The sequence below is a fragment of the Paramormyrops kingsleyae genome, chromosome 9 (genome assembly GCF_048594095.1).
Source record: "Paramormyrops kingsleyae isolate MSU_618 chromosome 9, PKINGS_0.4, whole genome shotgun sequence".
Classification (NCBI taxonomy): Eukaryota; Metazoa; Chordata; class Actinopteri; order Osteoglossiformes; family Mormyridae; genus Paramormyrops; species Paramormyrops kingsleyae.
This window is the reverse complement of record NC_132805.1, coordinates 27,052,470-27,075,804: the sequence shown is the minus strand read 5'-3', so window position 1 is coordinate 27,075,804 and position 23,335 is coordinate 27,052,470. Positions and strand designations below refer to the sequence as shown.

Sequence of the window (23,335 nt, the reverse complement as noted above, 5' to 3'; positions counted from 1 at the left end):
GGTATGAGTACCACTCACTATAGAGCTGTAGAAGATGTAGGCAGGTCCAGGCAGCGATTCATATAGAGCTGCAGCAGGCCTGCCCTCGCCTGTGTGTGTTCCAGTGATTTATGCCAAAGGCCTGTGGTCTCCCAGCAGCATGCTGTGTGAAAGCGAGGGTCCCTGCTGTTAGAGTGACAGGCAGCTGGCACATGTTGCCTCTGTCCCAGCAGGTGTCCCAAATCCACCCCCCCACCGTTCTTCCCGTTCTTCTCTCTCGCTGCTGTCGTACTGGCTTGCTGTACTGCCCTTGTCTCGCTACAGGAGCCCAGACATGCGGGGCGTAGTGTCCAAGCCCAGATGTTAGCCACCACCCTCAGTGCATTACTTTGGGCTCAGAATATTAGTCAGGATTAATGTACGGAACTGGGCTCCATTCTTAGTCCACTATCTAGGTTTCTTGTTTCTATTGGCTGTGCATGGATAACAGATGCCTGTGATTTTTTTTCTTTTCCAGGATAACAATAAAACCAGTTTGACATTTTGGGATGAATTGCACAGACAGCTATTGTCGGAAACCCACGTTAGTCTTGTAAAAATACTAAATAAAAAATAAAATAAAAATGAATCAGATTTATAAAGATGTGGACCTTAGGAGAGAGAAGGGAAAATTGGATCCTTATTATTCAACCACAGTCCACAAATCAGGGTAAAGGAATTTTTGTTACCATTACCTACCTGATTCATGCTGTTCCTATTTGATTTCAGAACCTGCAGGTGCAGCAGCCTTTAGTGGCTGTGACAGAAAGCTGGCTTGGGATCTGTATTGTAAGGCAGAACTGATTTTGTCTTGGATGCCTTGATATACTGTGATACATCCACATTATAATGCGTATTATGTGAGGATACAATGAATATCTCTCATCCTTAGAAGTAAACCAGTGGTCCCAGAAATCCATGAATCTGCTGGCCTGATCGCTTGTGTTTTGACTGTTTGAAGGGTTTAGCATATACATCCAGTACAGACACTTTATTTCAGCAGGTGTGCTTAGAAAACTCCGGTTTACAGCAGTATATATCCACACATCTAGAGAGACCCAAACTTAGAGAGTCCTTCCAGTGGAGAGTCATCCTTGTTGTCATGACAACAGCGCACAGTAATACTGCTTGTGGACCCTCGTGTGCCTCTTTGTGGGCAGCGGTGCTCTGGGTAAAGTCCTCCTTCAGTTCCGCGGTTATATCTGCTCTGGCAGATGACTGACATCATCGGCACGGTGCGCGAGTCCAACCTGAAGCTGACGCTGGCGTTTGGGATCGGCCTGCACCACGCCGGCCTGCACGAGAGGGACAGGAAGACCGTGGAAGAGCTCTTTGTCAACTGCAAGATCCAGGTGACAATGCAGCCAGCTCTCTGGACGGGTCACACACACTCGGTTCAGATGTGCAAGTGAATAATCCTGTGTCTCTTAGCCCAGTCCTCCCCCAACAGTTCTTATTTTTGCTCCCTCCCAGCTCCCAATTTCGTGTTCTTGATTATTTGGTTCTTGTGTGCTGGAAGCTGAGAGGGACCTAAAATGTGGACTGTCCAGGGGTCACCAAGAACTGGGTTGAAAAACACTGGCATGATCATTTCATACTGATTACACTCTGATAAGAGGTCACCCCCCCCCCCCATTGCATGTAGGCTTTAATCCCGATCTTTTCTTTCCTTTTCTTTATTTGAATGTATATGTTTCCAGGTGCTCATCGCCACCAGCACACTAGCCTGGGGCGTCAATTTCCCCGCCCACCTCGTCATCGTCAAAGGGACAGAGTACTACGACGCAAAGACCCGGCGCTATGTGGACTACCCCATCACCGGTACCGGACCCAGCTCCTCAGCACTGTCGCTCTCTCACTTATGTGCCGTCGGTGACGGTTTCTGCAGTTCCACATGTGGTTTGTTTCTCGCCCAGACGTCCTTCAGATGATGGGCCGTGCGGGGAGGCCGCAGTTTGATGACCAGGGCAAGGCTGTCATTCTCGTTCATGACATCAAGAAGGATTTCTACAAGAAGTTCCTCTACGAGCCTTTCCCTGTGGAGTCCAGGTGATGTGTTCTGAGAACGGCGCATGTGGGCGTCTGTGTTTACGCTGGGAGATGGGTTTTGATGCTAACAGTATTGGTTGGCTTCTTATCCTCCCTTCAGTCTTTTGGGCGTCCTGTCAGATCACTTGAATGCCGAAATAGCATCAGGAACGATTACCTCCAAGCAGGACGCCATGGATTACATCACCTGGACGTACTTCTTCCGTCGTCTGGTCATGAACCCCAGGTATTTCCAGCCATGTGATCCTGGTCTATTCCTCTTTCTTAATACCAGAACTTTTTGTTTGTTTATTCGATCATTATTTTGATATACCCATTACTTGTAATATGTACCATTTGTAGTTGCTGCTCTACATGTGTATTGCAATCTTCCCTGAACATTACAAAACAAGTTGAAAATCTGCTGAAAAAGCTGTTTCTCTTGGTGTCTGAAATGCATTGCCTGTTTGATGCGTTAATGGTGAATAGAATTACGTGCTTTTCCAGTATTGATTGTCAACAGTGCTGGGAAGAGAGTTGTTCTGCTTCCAGGGATCAGTGTGTCCTGTGTTTGTGTGCTTGCTGCATTCCATCCCAGATGATGACCAAAGCAGAGTGATTCCTGACCCAGTGATGCAATATTTTGTGTGTTGTGCTGCATGTAATTCGCAAACTCTTTGGGGGGGGGGGACGTGGCTACCCTCCTCCTCTCCCTTTTTCTTTTGGTAGCTCACGTCTCACGGTTTGTGTCTACTATTCGTTTTTCTGTAATGCAGTATATCAGGCTTTTTTGGTCAGCTCAGCTCGTAATAGTTCAGCTATATCTGCCATTTTGGGGCATCTTCGTACACTTCACTTCCTTAATAGGTTTGTTGTCTGAAGGTCTTACTGTCCCCCCTCCATCAAAAAGACCAATTAATCTTCCCTGGTCAAATGTGAGGGTCTGTGGTGATGTCACTCCCCTGGCCCGGGGGTCAGGGGTTCGAAGGGAGGGGCGGACATCTGCTTTGGCTGGAGATGCATTCCAGCACGCTGGCATGTTCACGGCTGTCAGGCTGCATTTAGCCGCTCTGCTCGTCCACCAAAGCCAACACGCCCTCCCCAAGTTCACCAGTAGCGTGATGAGAGAAGAGGGGTGGGATACATCCTGACTGTCGAATCTGTCCACTCCACAATGGCCGTGTTGACCATACTGTCCCATTGCAGTGGTCTGATCAAGTATTTGCTCAGTCTTGTTGAGTTGACAGTCTAGACGGCCACTTTCCCCGAGGCCCCCTTTATAGCCTTTATCTGATTAGCAGTGCCTATCAAATTCTTTTATAATACAGGCATTCCTCGGGATTAGAACGTTCATACTTCATTAGAACGTTCAGAACTCATACTTATGAACAAACTGCCATAAAGCCTATTATATTAAAAAAAACATGGGTTAAATACGATGGCTCGTAATAACGAACGAACAAACACACGCACTAAATTGTGATACTCGTGAAAATATTGCATGGCTTGTTACAGTACAGTACTGTAAATATAAACTGTATACAAAGACAAGCATTTGACTAACTGCTAAATAAGAACCATATGTTCCTATTACAATTTACCTACAAATTCAACTTAAAGACAGACTTAGGGAAAGGATCTGGTTGGTACAGTAACCGCAGGCCTGCCTGTAATAAGAGTATCAATTTTGTACAGGTACGTAGGAAGTCTTTAGTTGTCACATATGCCTCCTGTAAGGTGAGAAGCTCAGGGTCTGACCCTGCAGTCAGCTGTCCGGTGCCAGCAGAGCAGTTTTGGGCAGATCAGGGCCTTGATATATGATCACTCTGCTGCCCACCAGCCTTAGCTACGCGTGTAACAGCATCAGCAGCAGCAGTGAGTGAAAACAAAAGTCCCACGTGTAAATTAAACTAATTTTTCAAACTGGAATATGCTCGTGTTTATTACTGAACTGTTATAACTGAATGGCGTTCCACGTAGACAGAGTAAATAAAGATGATAGACATTAGTAAAGTAAAGCATGCTTGTGTTACTATTAGCATCCAGTCAACAGGAACAGCCCCCCAATTTGGCTTCTCCTGATTTCCGTGCATCATCAAACATCATCATCAGCAGCAATGGGGGCGAGCGCTTGTTGGCGAGGTGTTCAGGCAGCGAAACTGGGCGAGAGGTTGAGCTGGGAAGGTTCAGGGGTGTGTGGTGAAAGACCTGCTCGACAAAGCTAGGCGGCAGCCTTGAAATGGGGACGCCCCTCAAATGGGGACGCCCCTCAAATGGGGACGCCCCTCAGGGGACTGTGCTAATGGCCAAGGTCTTGGAGGCCCTAGCGAAATTGGCCATGCTCCTCCCCCACCCCCTCCACCCCCCCAGGCTGCAAGCTGATTGCCACCATTAAACAACTCGCCACCTGTTAACTGCCTTGTAAATATTCAGCTGTGCCGGCAAGGTGCAGTCACCGCAGGCCCAATAAATTAGCACCCTGACAAGTGCATTTGTGTCCGCAGCATGCGGCGCGATGACAAAGGGGGGTGAGGTGACCTGTTACACGCCGAGGACGGGCCACGTGCGCGGACTGGCGGGGCCATGTGGCTCAGCACGGTTGGGGGACAGCAGGCTTATTGAACTGTCCCAGAATCCCAGCACTGGCATCGCTAAAAGCAAAAATACGGTCAACACCCAAGATCTAGGCCCGTGTGCCGTGTGCCGTGTGCCGTGTGCGTGTGAAGCCCGCACTCTGTCTGTAGCCCATTCATGAGTGCCGTCTGACGTCTCCCGCATTTGGGATGTTCGCCGACCCAGAGCTGTTCGAGGGTCCATGCTCTCCCCCTCAGCTATGTTTGCTTTTATTGTACTTCCGTCTATCACATCACTCGCATTCTAAATATAATAAGTGTCAGTCGTCGTTTTGTTTAACAGCGTTGGCAAGGATAGCGCTTTGATTTCTGTGCTCTGTGTGGTAAATCTAAGTTAATGGTCACACTGGTGCTTAGACTGGGAGGATGAGCAGTGTGGAGCATATGGACTCGCTCTGCAGCCCTTATGTACACACACACACACGCACAGAAATGGCATCTGTCATTAGGAGTTAACAAAGAGCACAGCGCACTTCAGTGCCTCCTGTTCCTCATGTGGTAGCTTTTACTGGGGGTAAGCTGGACATGGAAGCCATTTTTTTTTCCTCCCCACCACGGCTGCTGATTTCAGTTAATACCAGCTGAGGTCTGGGAGTAATTCAGTGATAACATTAAGGCTCCTTTGGACGCTTCCATTTCCAGCTGCCTGCCCCAGGCCGGGAGTAGGCCCAGGACTAGCCGTTCATCCTCCAACGTGCCCCCCACTGCCCAAATCGTCTGGCCTTAATCGTCGCTGCCGCCCCCCCCCCCCCACTTTATAGTGGGAGGGAGGCTGCCTTTCATAGGCACCCAGCGATCAGCTGGTGAAGTGTCCGGGTAGCTTTACGTGCTGTTGCAGGCATCGGTCCGCGGCTCACGATCCGCTAAGACACGCTGCTTTGAAGCATTCGCCGCCAAGAACATCTGTGAGCAAGACCTCATGCTGCCTTTGATTGAATCATCAATCAGTCTCACAACAAGAAAAAGTTCAAGTTTGTGTTGAAATTTAGAAACATATATGTAGCTTTTATATATATATGTAGCATTATTATTATGTGAACAAATCTGTTCTTTTTATCCAAACTGAAAACATGTTTCAGGCAAAATGATGTCTATAAAGCATCAAAATGGCAAATTTTAACACCAATCCTAAGAATGCATGTGTGAGCTATTATTTACGACGTGAAAGTACCGTAATCCAGTTACGCTATTGGCTATGTAGCCTGCCAGCATCAGACAGAGCCCCTGATTGGTTGTCCGCACTGTTGGCCCGCCTCCTGGCCGCTACCTGCTGCTGTGTGGCCTCTGTCTAAATTCAGGGGACACCCAATACCTGCGGATGTGGCCACTTTTACAGCCCCCCCTCCTCCCCCCAGCACAGTTCTAGTGTCATTAGGCAGGAAATAAAACTTATGGGCCGTGACAGTGTGCGCTTTACAGGTTATTTGTAAATCAATATTGTGTGAAACATGCTTTGTTTACATGTTTCCAAACTTTCCCGGCTCGTGTTTTACTGCCATGAATTATTGCTCAGACACTCTTTAAACTTTTCCTGCTCCGTCTTCTGGTGGCTGGGGGGTGAGCTCTGGTGAAGCGTCACCGTCTGGCTGTGATTCCGTGGCCTGATTACAAATTCCCATTTTATTATTACTTTTTCAGCTACTACAACTTGGATGACATCAGCCATGAGTGCATGAACAAGTTCCTGTCCAACCTGGTGGAGCGGAGCCTGCGTGACCTGGAGAGCTCCTACTGCATAGAGATACAGGAGGTACGTTCCTCGTCCGTATCCATTTTGCCTTAAGAGTCATGTGTATGAGCTGTTGGGCCTGTAGAGCTGTTGGTATGGGAGATTTGGAAGGTATGGGCTCACACTTCATTGCATGGGCCAATGTTTTTGGCCTTACCCTCATTAGCCTTAGCCCTCTGCTACATTGTACGTGTAGCCTGCATATACCAAGCCACTCATCACAGCATTGGCACTCACTACTGACAACTCTCATGTCATCCATCCATCTAGGACACTTCTCTCTTCACCAAGGGGAGGGATTAGGGTTGCAATGGGGTGGTAAACTCTCTGAAATTTTCCAGAAACTTTTCATTCCATGGGAAGTTAAGCTGGTGAATTTTGGCAGTATTCCAAGTTGGAAACTTTCCGTGGGACTTACTGGAAATATATGGGAATTAATGGAAATTTCCCAGAATTTTGCAATGCTAGGAGGGGACAGTCTTGTATCTCCTGCATTCATTAGGCACGGTTTGTAAATATCTAAGCACGCAGTTAGCCTTGTCTGTCTTTTAAAGAGTAGAGTAGGCCATTTAAGTAGAATATGCTAAGGATTTATGTAACATACAGTACAGAAAGAACAATTTGTCACAGGTCAGTGTGAGGTCTATCACTTGATCACGGTATAAAAGAATATTTTGTAATCTGTCATTGACCACAAACACTGATTACAGTAAGGCCTTCACTTAGAACCAGAATGCTTCGTACTTTGAGAGATCTTGACATTTCTTGAGAACCATGCAGCAACCTCCTTCAGTGAAGTGTGACAGTGCATTCAGTTATCATGGTGCGGACGTGCTAAGTGTGTACACGGCGTTCACTGGAATGAGGAGATATGGAACCAGATCTGAGAAGGACACATATGTTACTTGCTACTACACTGGATATGTGTGAATACTGATGTCAGGTGATCATGCCAGGTAGTAGGCATGGCTGCAGTGTCCTCACGGCACAGGTGGGCACCTGTCCTGCCCTTGGGTTGCTGCCTCTGCCGTGCCCCATCTTGAATTGCGGCTAATGGCTTAGCGGGGATTACGAACAGTGTCACTAATCAACACCCTGTGGCCATGATCCTCCGCAGGACAACCGCTCCATCGAGCCCCAGACATACGGCCGCATCGCCTCCTACTACTACCTGAAGCACCAGACGGTCCGCATGTTTAAGGAGACCCTGAAGGCGGAGAGCTCCATGCAGGACCTGCTGCTCATCCTCACTGTAAGCAGAACCACTGCACGAACTGCCCTTTTCCAGCTTTTAAAGGGATTCACGGGAATCATGGGATTGTTGTTTGCTGCTCATGAATCTTTTGTCTTTTTTTTTTTTTTTTTTAAAGTATTTTTTTTAAAAAAGGTTTACAGGATTTGTACTGAGACAATACGAGAAGCCTCTGAAAGAATTTGAATTCTGAAGGTTGTTTTTTAATTGTCATTTTTATATTTTGTCACCCTTCATCTCTTAGTTCACTGAACCACACACCCACACACACAGACATGCACGCGCACACACACACCCACACACAAACGAGAGGCCCTGTTCCTGCGTGTCATTAGCGCAGTCCTGCCCCCCGAGTGGTTCTCGCATTGTCTTCTCTGTGGTCCGGAGGTGCAGTGGCCCAATTAGGATGCAGAGCGCTTTCACACCCTGATTGTTCGCCGGTGACACTGCATCTGTCTCAGATCGTTAAACGACCCCCGTGACCTGTAGATTCCCGCTGAAACGTTTAAGGTTGTGCAGACACATCGTGAGGGTGGGCGGTATGGGGGGGGCCCTCATTAGCTGAAAACTGTTATAGAAAAATCTACCCGCTTCACTACATAATCATAATAGAAAATAACTGATTTGTTGCAATGAGGACATTTAAAACGTCGGTCTGTCACACCTGGGTACCAGGCTCTGCCGTGTGTCAGAAAGCTCCAGAAAAAGCAGACTCTCCCTGTTCGCGTCAGGAAAGGCTTAAGCTACAGTGAGGAATACAAAGGTGCTTTCTGCAAGCATTGTCCTTCAATTAGAACGCTCACAGCTTAGTGTTCAAATTTGGTGGATGATCCAGTGTGATTTTCCATTGAGTGAATATGACTTTTATATATGAAAGAATAAATATGGCTTGTTTTTAATATTGGAATTATATAACCATTTAAAAATAGTATTTAAAAAAAGATTATGCATTCAGTACCCAAAGTTTTGCATTTTACTTTTTAACCAGCTGGTCATTTAACTGGGGCAATTAAAACCTCCTATCCTTTGGCTTAAAGTCCGCACCTTACCTACACTGTGGCCTGCAGGGCTTCTGTCTTAAATGCCAAAATGTGCACCTTCCTACGCTTATACGTGTTAATTGCTTTAACTGGCTGAAGCTGACAGCTTTCAGAGCTTTCCATTCACTGTAGAGAATTTTGCTGAGCGATTCATAAAGGGGTGGATCTTTACAGTGGCGCTCTTATGGTAAAGTCAGCGTTTTCCTGAAGCCAACTTCTGTAAAGTTAAGGGACTGTCTGAATGGACAGTTTGGGGGCCTGATGGGAGTGAGGGATTAAGATGGGGGGAGTCATAAGGAAATCATACCTGGCAAATCAGTGATTCTCTGTCATTCAGTTTTCATCTCCCTGAATATAATTCATACATAGGTTCCAGAAATTCCAGAAAGTCATCAATGCATACATCGTATAAATCATCACATTTCCTTTTCCGGAATGAGAAAATTATACTATCATCATGAAAGCCTCTTAATATGAATCTATAATTTGTAGTATGTAATGAACTGTATCCTGCTCAGGTTTACATAAAAATACACAAACTCCTCTGATGCAACACTTTCTGCTTTCTGACTATGGTAATTGTTCCTTGATGAAAATTTAACCCCACTGTTAGCGTCTACAAAAATCCATTACCCTTGCAGTGTCTTTTTGCTTTTGTTTAATTCCCTCAGTACAACACATAAGCATAATGTTTCTAAATGCTTCAAGCCACCTTTCAGCATCAGACATCTGCTCCGTTATTTGCTCCGATAAATTATGTCTAAAGCAGGGGACGAGGCTTTCCTCACCCATACAGCCTGCTATTTGCGTTTTGACAAATCTTCCTCATCCGTTGTAAATGATGAGTCTGCGCTCTGTGGACAGCACAGAAATCTGCCTCTTGAGGAGCGTTTAACCATTATGAATTTCAAGTTTGAATAATCGCTGAGCTCAGCAGCAGGGGAACATGTCTCCTGCCCGTGGCATTTGCCGCGTGTCAGAGCACTGCGCGTACAGTGGAAGTGCATTGAAATACTGGCAGCTCTGCAACGTTTAGTGTTCCCTAAGAGGGTATCTGTTTATCATGAACACTCATGAATATCCAGGCGCTCACTTACTGAGTCACATTTTCCAAGCGAGCGAGTGCTGGTCTGATTATCTCATTGTGGGTCTCTGCCGAGGCAAACAGGCGAGCACGTGGAATTCTGCAGTCATTGGATTATCGGTCAATAACCGGTCATGAAGTAATGTATGATATTTGTATATTTGCATCTGATTTTAGCGGATTTAAAATGCAAATATTCCTTAGAATATAAAAATGCATGCATATACATATGAAAGTAAAAATGACCTTTTTTCAATAAAGTATTTAAGTATTTAATTTAAATATTTAATGTGAATTTTTGGCAGGGAAAATTGAAATAGCACCTACTGATGTTAATAGCTGTCTCTGGTCAGTTATAGTGTCTCCGCTGATCTCTTGCGTGATTCTGCGTACCGCTGCTCACATGAACCACACCTTCAGCCTGTGCTGCCCCCACCTGGCCTGAGTTGACAATGCACGCACCAGTTGTTGTGCAGGCCTGGCACCCAGCTATGTTTACGCGGCCTGACGGTAGCTGTGCGTCGTCTGTGTGGGTTGCTGAGGGGTTCCTTCCCGGGGTTCTGCACACTGCCCTCTGTGTGACCCTGGACCGGGGATGGCGGGGGTAGCTAAGGTGTGCTGAGACAAGGGCCACGGCTGACCTTAATCTCCTGGAAAGCTACCGGCGTTAACTGGAGAGCAGTGTCCTGAGAGTATCAGCGGTAACCTGAGCCTGTCCTCGGGGGAGACCAGCATTCCCAGTTGCCTGTCGCCTCTGTCGCTTTACTATGCTGTCCTGTGTGTGACCAGGCCTCTGTGCTTAATCTCTGTGCGATACTGGGAAACTGTTATGTAATGCAAACCACAATTTTTTGCAATTGTGTTAACATATGCAGGGGCACAGTACAGGCTGAGTGGGGTTCCACTGTTCCAGGATCAGTTACAGTTAAACTATCCAAAGCAAGACCACTGTGTTAATATGAAGATTTTATTTATTTATTTATTTTTAATTGTTCAAGGTGTATTTTCACGTACATTTTGACAAACCTGCAGCACATTAGTTGTTCACACAGACACATAAAGTTGCTCAGAATTTTACTGATTTAATTTTGTTTTGCTTAGACCTGTAAATGTTTTACGAATGTAATGCCCTGTACTTTGAGGGCTCTGAAGCCGACTTGATGCGCAGTAGGAGACTGGAGGGTTCCTCAGCACCAACAGAATATCAGGGGTCTTTATAGAGTGCTCCTTTGCAGTCTTTCCCCGTCTCTTCAATCTGGCAGTGAAGCAGTTATTCAGCACATTTCTGGAACAGCGTGTGCATTTAGTCTCATCGCAATACTAAAGGAACATAATGTGTGAACCGGCGGCTGTCTTCAGGGGCCCACAAAGCTATAATGATTAATGATCCATGAGAGCAGTGGTCTTTCTCTACAGGTGGAGCGCTTGGATTTATTTTTTTTTTGTTTTTTTTTTTTTTGTTTTTTTTTACAGATAAATCTGTCTGCTGATTTATGGACAGCATTGATTTTATTTTTGTCTGTTACACCCTTAAAATGTAACAGTCTCAGTAAAAGAAAATAGCCATTAAAACATAAACCGTTGAAATTCACGTCGTGAGCGTTTGCAAAATTTTGAGGCTTGGCATACAGGTGTCTTTGCAGAGAGTGTCATTTTTGCTGCTTGCAGGAGAACATTCAGCGTCCTAAACTCCAGGCCCAGTTAACCAGTAGTCCCCCCCCCCATCATGCTGACAGGGATATAAAACCCGTCGTGTGTCCGTTCCGCCCCTCTCATGGTGCGCACAATGGGCCCAGGCACCCCTGCTGTCCTAATCCGCCCCCCGTCCTGTGAGCGTAAGGGTCCGGCCGCTTCTCTGTGTACCCTCATTACTGGGGTGTAGCCGCTAATCAAATGCTCTGTAGCTCCCCCATCCCCCCCCCCATCCCTTTTATCCAGTCAGCCACCCAAAGCACATTGCAGTGCTGTCCAGTTTTCCCCTGTGCATGCGGGGGTGACTTTGTCCTGAAAGCAAATGCATGAGGATATAGAGTTCCTGGGGGGGGGGGGGGGGGTAGTGTTAAATCTGAACTGTTTGTCGGGCTCATTTCGAAACTGGGAAAAGACAGAAAATCTGCATGGCGACCAATGTCCACATTCAAATGCCGCACTAACTAAGGTGCCAAGCAGGAACCTGAGACCAAGTCAGGCCCGATGGGTTTGTTTTTTGCACGTTGTAGATATGAGCCTGAGCACTATCGTACACTGATTGTAAGGTGGTGATATGCTGTGTAGAAATGATGCTCGAGGCTTTCGTTTATCAAAATATTTCCTGTCTGTAATGACATCTAATCTTAGAGTAATTCTCTCCAGGTAATATTAGATTTCAAATAAGCAGCCAAAATTCGGCCAAAGGTTTTGAGATTCAACAAGCGCACATCTACGATGATTACAGTGGACCTCAAAGTTAAATGTTGACCTCAGAAATTTACTTCTTGAGATTTTGGGAATTATTAACTAACTCAGGAGGGTCTCCAGAATTTTATGATGTAATTAAAACAGTTTGGTGTATTTTCAGACGGAATTTTTAGTGTCTGAAAAATCAAAAGTAAAAAAATCAGAAAAAATTAAGGAAAAATAATTAGTAATAAGTTTAAATTCAGTGCCAGGAGTTAATGGTTAAAGTCACCTGTGTGACTGTCCTGAGCAGGGAATAGAAAGACGCTGAGACACTGGTCACTGCTCCTTCTTCCAGTGTGTGACTGTACTGAGCAGGGAATAGAAAGACGCTGAGACACTGGTCACTGCTCCTTCTTCCAGTGTGTGACTGTCCTGAGCACGGAATAGAAAGACGCTGAGACACTGGTCACTGCTCCTTCTTCCAGTGTGTGACTGTACTGAGCAGGGAATAGAAAGACGCTGAGACACTGGTCACTGCTCCTTCTTCCAGTGTGTGACTGGACTGAGCAGGGAATAGAAAGACGCTGAGACACTGGTCACTGCTCCTTCCTCCAGTGTGACTTTACTAAGCAGGGAGTAGAGAGATACTGAGAGTTTGGTCACTGCTCCAACCTCAAGAGCCACTGGGGAATTCTTCAAAAAGATCAGTGCTTTTCTCAGTGGGAGGAAGAGGGGGGGGGTTTCCTTTCTGAGGCCAGCCTTTGATTCTCCTCTCCTTCATCCAGAATGCGGAGGAGTATGCGGAGCTGCCAGTCAGACACAATGAGGACCAGCTGAACAGCGAGCTGGCTCAGCGGCTCCCCCTGGAGGTGAATCCGCACTCCTACGACAGCCCTCACACCAAGACGCACCTGCTGCTGCAGGCCCACTTCAGCCGTAGCAGCCTGCCGTGCTCTGACTATAACACCGACACCAAGACCGTGCTGGACAACGCCCTCCGCATCTGCCAGGTAGGTCTCTGCTCCAGTAGGACATCCACAACAGCAGAAATAAGGGCCCCTACTACAGCATATGTCTATGGCTATCCCTTTGAAAACATCACTGAGGGTATAGGCAGAGACTGATGCTTAGAAGAGAGAGGGACCAGTTTTGTTGAAGATGCAGTTTCTCATTACCGTCTTTCATAATGCATATAGATTTTTTTAGCTTCTCAATCCTCTCTCTGGTTATTGTATTCTCCGTCTCTCCACCTCCTCCTCTGCCCTCTCCGTCGGCCTGTCGTATCCTCGGTCTCTCCTCCCTCCTCCTCCTCCTTGTTGCCTCGTACATGATAAAGCCTGTTCTCAGCCCTGTAATTTTGACGCTGAGCACAATTCCACGTGCTAGAGGGCGCCTTCCAGACGATGGGAGACCTTCTTGAAGTAATTAGGTGGTGGGCTGAACGTCTGGTGGAGGACCCACAGATGACACACCTGTTTCCCGCTGCTGCTTAGGGGGGCTTACCCAGAGGCGAGAGGGCCTCAGCCGGGCCTCTGGGCATCACGGATGTGAAGGCTGGATTGTTTTGCACACAACATTTGTTTCTGAGTCAGATTGCCGTTTGTGTGTGTTTGTGAGACAGACAATAGCTTTGCGTTTGTGGGTTAATTGGTCGTCGTTTTTGAAAATCTGTGTCCGTCTCCATTTTAAGCCTTTGTGTTTTACGTCTTTTCCCTGTGTCTACATACAATTATACTAGGGAGCCTGATGCAGGATTATGTCGTCCTAGACTGTGCCCACATTAAGGGCTAAAGGCACATGTATGATGTCAATGATATTGATCCTCCCCTTACCATCAAGCCAATATCAACTTGGAAGTCTTGAGAAGCCAGTAGGCTTTGGTGGATTGCTAGACCCTGGGTAAGTTTAAATCCTCAGCCTAATCCACGCGGAAGCAGAGGATGACTCATCAGCCACGTGTTAATCCATCTGAAAAGCGTGATGTTCATTCTTTCTGATTAAAAGCCGAAAAAATGGGAATATAAATTGAGTTTATCTGTATTCTCTCTGATGCTTGCTTAGAGATCACACTGAAGATTGTCTAATCTCTCTGTACAAACTCTCCAGAGTCAGTCTTGACTCAAAGAGAAAACAAACCTGTAAGGTCATCTGTCATCTGTATATATATATCAACTGTTTTATTGGGACTGTAAAACGGGGGGGGGGGGGGGGGGCATGGGTTGGTCCCTCTTGAGCAGGTAATGGGATAGGCGTGGGGCTACCTAGATGACTGACAGCATGGTCATCAATGGGAGGTAGGACTGCTCATAGAAGATCGATGTCCACCAGCTCCTGTTAACAGCCGAGCGCCGTCTGATCACAAACCCCTTAGCGTGAAGGGCAACTGCTTGCTCACCACCGTCTAAGTATTTGCTTGTGGTTCTGTAATAGCACTTTTCAATGTATATGTGTCTCATAAGTTCTCCCGTATCTTAGGGTGCATGTTCTGTGTTCTTCGCTTTTTATGGTTTTCTCGTGTGTCTGATATTTATAGACTATGCTAGTAACTGAGTATGCAGCTCGACACTGTGGACGTTCCTGGTGCCCTAGACTGCTTCAAAGCGCATATAGTCATATGGATGTTTGTTGCACATCTAGTCAATTTTCTTGTCGATAAGGATTTACCCAGGTACAGAAATGCACTGAAACACACACACATACGCACTCCTATAATGGCCTGTCAGGAACAGCAATCCACACTCTGCTGTAACCAGCACAGGTTCTGCAATCTTCATACCCAACAACAATATTTTTGCTTAATTTCCCAGCTCTGCCTCCCTGAAACCCCCCCCCCCCCAATGTGCGGAGCATGGCATTGGTGCTGATCTGGCAGGCTGTTCTGTGGCCCTGCCATAGGGACCCTGCCCATCTCGTCTCCCCTGTGTGTAATGAGTAATGCCGAACCCATTTGTGTGATCAATTTGCTCAAGCGGCTACTGTGAAATGTTAATTACGACTTTAATTTGTCCTGCATTAGCATTTTGATTAACTCGTGGGCCGGCTGGCACACTTCAGCCGCTTTTTAGTCATAGTTACAGCGCGGAAATGACTCCTCCGATTAATTACGTTTGCCAGGGTGCAGCTGAGCTCCGTGAGTACCAACCTTCCAAGGAGCAAGGTTCTGGAAGGATCAGGCGAGAGAACCGAAAGAGTGGACAAAATCAGCCCTCCACCCTTCTCTCTCTGGCTCATTGTTATTATGGGTCTTCCTGTCTCCATTTCAAGGAACCTGAGAGAAACCAGTAGCTGAAGGGATCTGTATTGATCAAATGGGAGTAAATTCTCATTTTACATTTAGTCACTATTCACTGGTCCTGGGTTCATTTCAGTGGCTACTGATATGCACTTTATACTTATTTTTATGGAGTTTAAGGTCTTGATACTGGTATGCACTTCATGCAAATAGGACAAAAATACATTGTTTAAAAATTGAATACAAAGCAGTACGTCAAGGTGGATAATCAAGAGCACAAATACTGTGAAGTTTGATCAAAAAAGATTTTTATGATACTCAGCTATGTTTTTGTAGGCAGATAGACGTAAAGTGGAACACTGGCTAAAATGGGCACTATTACATCTCACAATATCTCGCACATTTCTCACAAACCGGATGTTTTAGTTACCTGTGAAAGAAACAGGAGAGAGACTCAGTAATTCAGCAAGTCGCTCATGCAAAATATGCTAGCAAGTCTATGTGGCTGAAGAATACCAGCCTCCAGGTCTGATACAGTTTTTAATACCAAAGTACATAAGTTTCAAAATGTTTTATTTGTTCACTCGAGGTCTTCGTATCTAATGTTCTTTCACGTTTGAAAACCTGGTGGTGTTCACTTTTGGAAGAATGCAAACATGAGATCAGATATCGTTTCCCGGTGCAGTATACATGTCTATGCCCTGCGTATATATCACCACGCTGCTCCTAACCTCTGGGTTCAGAGCACAGCACAGGTGTACAAGCCGGTGGCTTCGAGTATTTCAGGTTCTCTAATCTTTTAGGCCGTCTGAAGAGATTTTTGTGTTTTTTTATAGAATTCCAAGGTCACTTTGCTGAAAGTAAGCCTAGACACTGCCTTTAGCTTAAAAATAAAGTTTGACAATTGTTGCTGGTTTTAGGTGCTTAAACAGTTAAGTTTTTTTCTGTCCCTGGAATTACATTTTCCTTTGACCTCTTGATTTCCGCTTTGCTCCCCGGTAATATACCTTTGCCGCTAGGTCCATCTGCACAGACCCTTGTGTCACAGAGCCTTCTGTATGTGATCCTGGGCCTGGCCGTTTGTCTCTCTCTTATCTGCGTTCTCGTCTAGCCCTTATTCCTGGTTAATGTATCCCGTTCAGAATGGCCGCGATTGGACACGCGTTTAGCGTGCGAGCAGGCGTGTGCCTGGGGGGTACAGCAGCCTCATTCTCACCCTGTCTGCCTCCGTAGGCCATGCTGGATGTGGCTGCCAACGAGGGCTGGCTGGTCGCAGCGCTTAGCATCTGTAACCTGGTGCAGATGCTTCTTCAGAGCAGGTGGCTGCATGACTCGTCCCTGCTCACGCTGCCCCACATCGAGCAGCAGCACTTATACCTCTTCAGGTATGTATCTCTCGCACTGTGGGTGGCGTGGTCATTAAGAAACTGGAGCTCTAACCAAACGGCTGTTTGTTCGCTCTTAACCTAAAGTCTTCATTTACGTTATACTTTTTTTGGACAATGTCATGATATATGCGGGCAGCATATTTCTACGTCTTCTGAAAGTTACTTAGGATGTTTGGAGGGCAATTTCCTGCCCTCTGTCCTAAATGGCAATGGGTAAGATCATGTTTAAATGCTTGTGTGCTAAAGTTGTACTTTGAGATTGTCAGTCATTGTATAGCTTTTATGGTTTTACATTTATATCTGTTGATGAATTGTTTTTATTAATTTTTTTTGGCTTTTTAAGCAAAGCAAATTTTCTAGCTCAGCAGTCCAAGCGGTCATTTGCCTGTGAAGCCCAAGTGGTTAACCACTGCACCACCTACTGGTGATATCATGCTATTGCTACATCAGCACTCCAGGGCTGTTTCCCCTAAGAAACCCCTCCCTTTCTGCCGTGTTGAGTTAGTGTTTCTAGCATCACCCTCCCCCCCCCCCCACCACGCCTGGTGGCTGTGACATGGCCGCAGTGCTAATCCTCCAAATTGCTCTCCTGAAACTCTGCAAACACCATTAACATCGCTTAACAGACATGGCTTTTTGCGGCAGCTATCGTGTGCCCAGGCCCCTTGGTCAGAGAGAGGAATATCTGCTCCTTTCACACACCTTCTGCCAGCTTCGTGGACACCAGGCTGCAGTGTCTGAAAATGCACAAAGCCCAGTGAAGATGTTACAAGGGCCGTGTCGACTCGTAAGCTCCGGTGCTCTGTCTGCCCTCTGCTTCCTTGCAGGAGGTGGGGCTCCGACCACGTGAAGGGAAAGGCCCCCGGCTTCCCCGGCCCCATCGAGGGGCTGCCCGAGCTCATGGCGGCGTGTGTGGGCCGGGAGAGCACCTTTGCCGCCATCGTAGGCGAGGAGCTGCAGGCCAGCCAGATCTCCCAGGTGACTCCCCAATGCTTCATCCATCAGGGCAGCTTTGATATTGATAATATTGCAAGTAATATTCTGCTTTAAAAAGCGATCCGCCTCTGCTCTCTGTAGGACAGGCTGGGCGATATTCCCTCCATGTAAAAAGATATTTTTTGTTAAGCTGTTTCCCGATATTGAGAGAAGTAACTAATGAGAGCAGATGCCAGAACTGCTAATTAAGATGCAAAAAAAAAAAAAAAACACACGGTGACCCCATGACTTCTGAGGGGGCGTTGACCTCCACGGGTGTCGACGCAGATAAGTTACTGATGTTCTCAGGAAATTGTCGGCCATTTGTCAGAAGTGGAAGTGGAAAGTGGGACTGAGAGTTCAAAAACGGGGGGTCCTCCAGCGGAGCACTTGGAATATCCTATTAAACATTACTCACCATGGGAATATTCTCCATCCTGTATCGCCAGTCTGGAACTCATTAATGGCCCTTCGCTCATACCTGGAACGCTTTGTATGATGTAGCAACACTCCACGGGTTTCAAGTCCATGAAGTGCCCTCTGGTAGCCCCTGCCGATCTCTTTGGTACGAGCAAAGTGGGGGCGGGGGGGTTGCCTTACAGGTACTGAACATTTCTTGTAGTAGCAGCATGCTGTCGATTACCTTTGGCACGGCACTGAACTCTGCCAGTTAAGGTCTTACTTTAGACTAGGGACGGGGGTGTAATCCTACCCCCCCCCCCCCCCACCCCCGCTTGGTAAATTAAACTGCGCAATTGAAAGTGCCAACCTAAGCAGGGGGCCCAAGGTGACATTTTTTCAGGAGGCCTGAGATGTTGCAGCAACTCCCCTCACTAGGGGTTCCACAACCACAAACCGGTTTACATTGTAACAAAAACAAAATCACAAACCAGTGTAACGGTTTAACAGTTTCCATTTTGCTTTCCCGATGTGAACAGAACATGCAAACGTGAGGGGTCATTAGAAAATTAAATCGCATCATTTTATATTTGCAAATTATGGAGCCCTACAGCAAAACATCATCTCTGTCAGCCTGTAACACTCCAGTTTTGCTTCAGGCACTGGACGGCTGCATGGTTCATCACTAAGATACAGGGTTCATGGCTTCCTTTAAAAAAATAAAAAATACAGCCATTCCTACACCTTTCATTCAAACTCTTTGTCTGTAACATAGAAATATATTATAATAAATGGACCTAGTTACAGTGCTGCATTTTTCACACAATATACACCTTCTAAGTTCTGGTATGTCTCCTTGTCATTTGAAATGCTTGGTGACATTCGGGTTAGTGATGTCTGGTAGCGTACCCTGCCAGTGATCGCACACAGCCCCCCTCATCCCCCCACCCCCCACCCAATACGGTGCAGCCTCCCCGATCGCTCACAACTTACAGGGTTTACAGCATCAATTTAAGTGCTAATTGCATTGGTCACGAGAACAAGGCTGCCGGGCGCATCAGTATTCTGGATGCCCCTCCTCGGTCGCCTGCCCCCCCTCCCCCCCTCCCCCTGCGCTCCCAGCCGGGGTCTGCGTGCTGCTAATTAAATAACGACATGCGCATGGGTGTTCTCATTTGATTCACTCGGCCTGGATTAATCCTCACATAAATATGTGTGGCTGGCTGATTCTTCATTTTTTTTTCTGCGTTATTTCCCCCGGACAAAGCCTTTAGCGGTTCCCTCCACTTCCGTCATCTTGTTTTTTCCCCCCTCCCTGTTTTTCTCATTTATTTTTAAACGAGGAGCTTGCTGGAGCGGGAACGCCGCTTGGCCGTGCAGCTCCTCATCACTGCTTTTAATCCACACTAACTGATGTTAATAAATCCACCGCTTATTTCAATGACAACACAAATCTGCAGACCTGCGCTAAAGGTTACCTTCTTGTAATGCTAATAATAATCATAACAATGCACCCCGCTCTGTGTGTGTGTCGAGGTTTGTTTATGTGAAGGTTTCATCCTTTACGTGAAGGTTTCTTCAGTCGGGTGAACTGCATGTGTGTGCCCTGCAATGGACTGGCATCCCATCCAGGGTGTGCAGGCTCTATGCTCAGCGTAAACCTGTACTGGATAAACAAGGGATTATGGGTAGCGGATGCAGTAATAACAACAACAATAATAATGATGATATTGGCTTTAGTAATATAAAATGCTCGTTTCCCAAGATATCCCTGGCTACTGTAAAATAAAAAGAGTAGTAAATGCTAAATAAAATGATAAATATGTATTAAATTGGACTGGAAATTCTGCAGCAGATTGTTGAGGGTAAAGTGATTAGGTGAGTTTGCAATTTGTGGCTTAAATGTTTTCATGGTCATAGTTTAATAGTGTAATTAGCGATTAGCTGTTACCTCTTCCACACTTTTCCCAGGGCCATGTTCGCAAGCAAGGTCTGTCGGAGCCTGAGCTTTTTTGCTGCTTATTTTTCTGCATTTCAATGCGGTCATTAATTACATATGTGTAACGGACTCTAAATAACCCTCGCGATACTGATTTTTCTCAGGGTCCATCGTTTTATTTATTCGATTATTTTCAACGGCTCATTCATTTAGAGATGCGTTTCGGAGCCGTCGCTGCCGGGTCTGAAGCAGAAGATGCAGCGTGCTTTCGTTAGGATTCCGCTCCATGTAGCATCCATTAGCGCTTCATCGTCATGAGCTGCTTCAAGCATGTTTACGCCCATTATCTTCTGCATAGACCATTGCACCGGGAGTATTAGACGGTCTAGTGCTCTGATCAATATATAGAATTGCTATAATGTTTGCAGAAAGGATTAAGATGAAATATGGATATAGGGATGTGGGAGGTCCCACAGTCATGTCGGTGAGACACTAAAGCAGACCTGCGTGTACCTCTCAGGCCTGGTCTTTCCTGAGTCAGCTGCCCGTGGTGGAGGTGAGGATGAGCGTGAAAGGCTTGTGGGAGGATTGCAGGGAGCGGACAGAGCGCCCCCTACCCACTACCACCTCCAACATCCGGTCGGAGACGAGCTGGCTTCCTGTCCATGCCGACCAGGAGTACGTCCTGCAGGTCAACCTGCGTCGCATCAATATCGGCCAACAGAAGGTAATATTTTACCACAGCTCTACACAGTCCCTGTAGACGTGTTAATCACATCATCCGCGTTGCTCTGTAGAAGTTACTCATGTATTATACTTGTGTAAACATGTAAAGCCGATCTCATCATGTGGCACACGGAGGACACAGTTTCTGTCTTCATGTTGTCTTCCTCGTAGAGGAAGCAGGACAGCAAAGCCGCGGCCCCACGGTTTCCCAAGCCCAAGGATGAGGGCTGGTTCCTGGTGCTGGGCGAGATCGACAGGAGAGAGCTGCTCGCCATTAAACGCGTGGGATACGTACGCAACCAGTCTTCTGCCTCCATTGCCTTCTTTACGCCCGAGAAGACCGGGAGGTAGGAGTCGGGGTTGTAATCGCAGGCAGGGGTGATGCGATGGAGGCTTATCCATTTGCTATTGAGTGTTTAAAGCACCTGGAAGGCGCTTTGATGGCGACCACTTCCCTGTCTCTCCAGGTGCATCTACACCCTCTACCTGATGAGCGACAGCTACCTGGGCCTGGATCAGCAGTATGACATTTATCTGAATGTGAAGCCAGCCAGCGTTGCAGCTCAGGTGAACAGTGAAGTATCCGATGCCATGAGCGACATCACCCTGTAGCGGTCTGGCCGCTGGACACAGGGCGGCAAAGGGATTCGACCCCCTGGCTTGTGGCCCCCAGTCCCACCCAAGCCAGGAGTTAATCCACGTCTGCTCAGGCATGTGTGTCTCTACCCAGCCCGCATTTTCTCGGTGGGAAACTCGGCAAGAACCGCAGATTGGAAAGTTTCAGTTGCAATTGTCTTACTTGGCATTTCAGGTTCCTAGAAGAACTCTCACGCTGTCTAGTCTGCCAGCGACTGAGTCAGCTGAACTGCCCCTGTATGAGTTTTTGTTACGGGCATGGTATGGGCGTGAAATGGGGGTTAATGCCCATGCAGTTATGGGTGCCCAGATTCTCTATAGGTCCTTTTTTCCATTGTTTTAAATTTGCACAATTTCTCTGATTGATCAGTCAAAACAATGTATGTTTAATCTGCAAAGTTCAGATGTTTAGTTTATGACTGTACTTGCCCTTTCCCTTGTTTTCACACTGTGTACAAGTATGTTTAACTAGCACTGTACATATATGAATTTTGATCACTGTAAAGATTGTATCTGCGCAAGAAGCTACTCTTGCCTGGCCTGTTTACTTTCTTTGAAAAGAAATGCATTTTGGAATGAATTGTTGCAAAATGTGGGTTTACTTGAATTTAAGCAATGTTTACATAGTACTACTTATGACTGTGTCATTGGCGTCCCGGCCGCGGTAATAAAGCAGCAGTGCAACCTGGTTTAGTGGGTAGGGGGTCGAGATGGGGCTGACTGTACAGAGCACAGAAAAGCTGGATGTGTTTATTCAGTGCTGAGGTGAGGAATGCTTTGCAGGTGCGTGAAACATGCTTCTCTCTGGGGCTTCCAGTCCTCGGTGCCAAAGTGTGACATCTGTTTTGAGAACTTTTCGCTCCAGCAGAGCAGCTGCCGTCTTCGAGACGCCAGCGAATGCGCCACTCAAACGGCAGTAATACCAAAATATTACTAAATATAGAAAAAGAACTTTAACGACGTGACAATCTAGCATAATTATACAATATCTTCACATAATTCCTTTCAAAGGACCACAATTAAGAGAATGCAAGCTTTAATTGACCTCTCCTTTCCTGCTCATTATGCATAAAATCATTTAGTTTTCAAACCAAATGTACATTTTTAGCATTGTTTCTCAGATCCTTTAATTCAGTCTAGTGATACATGGGATTATTCTGATTGTAAAGTGAATGATTCTTTTCCTTCTTCACATCAACCTTCAATCCACAGGCCTCATTTGGGCTTCCAGTCTGCTCTGGTTTTCTTCCTCTAACCCATCTGTAAACAACAATAAAAAGGAAAAAAGCAATGTTCAAAAATATGGGAATGATTACTTTTTGTTACCACTACCAGAGAATACTTTGGAAATTATTTTATTATTATTGCTGTTGTAGCTGTTGCTGCTGATGATGACATAATAATAATAATAATATACAAACAAAATTAAACACTATTGGGAAATTTGTTGTAACCTTGTGTTCAGTGTCTGTCCTTTATTTGAGGGGTACTTACATGACAGTAAATTGAACCTTTTTTTCATTTTATTTTCCAAAATTGTGCATTAGCTATCATTAAAGCTTGTGTCTTCATTTTCTAGATGTATTTCAGCAGTTCCCTTCGGTTCTACCACTCTGTAAATGGTTCTTATTATTTTTAAATTATTAGTAATTTATTATTTTTAATTATTACTTTTAAAAGGGGATTATAATAGTTATGCAAACTACTAATGGTGTTTTTCTTTTTTTTTTCTAAGCCAATTGAAGCTAGACAGAGTTTCATGACGGAAGCACCCTTGTTTCCACTGTGAATCGTGTGTATTTTTGTAGGCTGAGGGTAGTATACAGTCACCTTAAAGGTCCTTGCAAACCTCTCTTCAGTCAATTTTATGTATTCAT

General features: G+C 46.0%; 1 protein-coding gene across 2 annotated transcripts in view; it reads left to right on the top strand.

The window, feature by feature from the left end:
* ascc3 (activating signal cointegrator 1 complex subunit 3) overlaps nt 1-22,911 on the top strand; it is a 176,543-nt gene extending 153,632 nt beyond the window's left edge. For both annotated transcript variants that reach the window (XM_023806250.2, XM_023806251.2), the window contains 12 exons: nt 1,233-1,370; nt 1,719-1,839; nt 1,935-2,067; nt 2,168-2,293; nt 6,318-6,429; nt 7,526-7,660; nt 12,949-13,173; nt 16,629-16,780; nt 17,611-17,761; nt 20,617-20,823; nt 20,994-21,169; nt 21,290-22,911. In XM_023806250.2, coding sequence (XP_023662018.2) covers nt 1,233-1,370; nt 1,719-1,839; nt 1,935-2,067; nt 2,168-2,293; nt 6,318-6,429; nt 7,526-7,660; nt 12,949-13,173; nt 16,629-16,780; nt 17,611-17,761; nt 20,617-20,823; nt 20,994-21,169; nt 21,290-21,434 — 1,821 coding nt within the window. In that variant the 3' untranslated portion in view covers nt 21,435-22,911. The remainder of the gene's footprint in view (nt 1-1,232; nt 1,371-1,718; nt 1,840-1,934; nt 2,068-2,167; nt 2,294-6,317; nt 6,430-7,525; nt 7,661-12,948; nt 13,174-16,628; nt 16,781-17,610; nt 17,762-20,616; nt 20,824-20,993; nt 21,170-21,289) is intronic.
* Nucleotides 22,912-23,335: the final 424 nt, after the last annotated feature.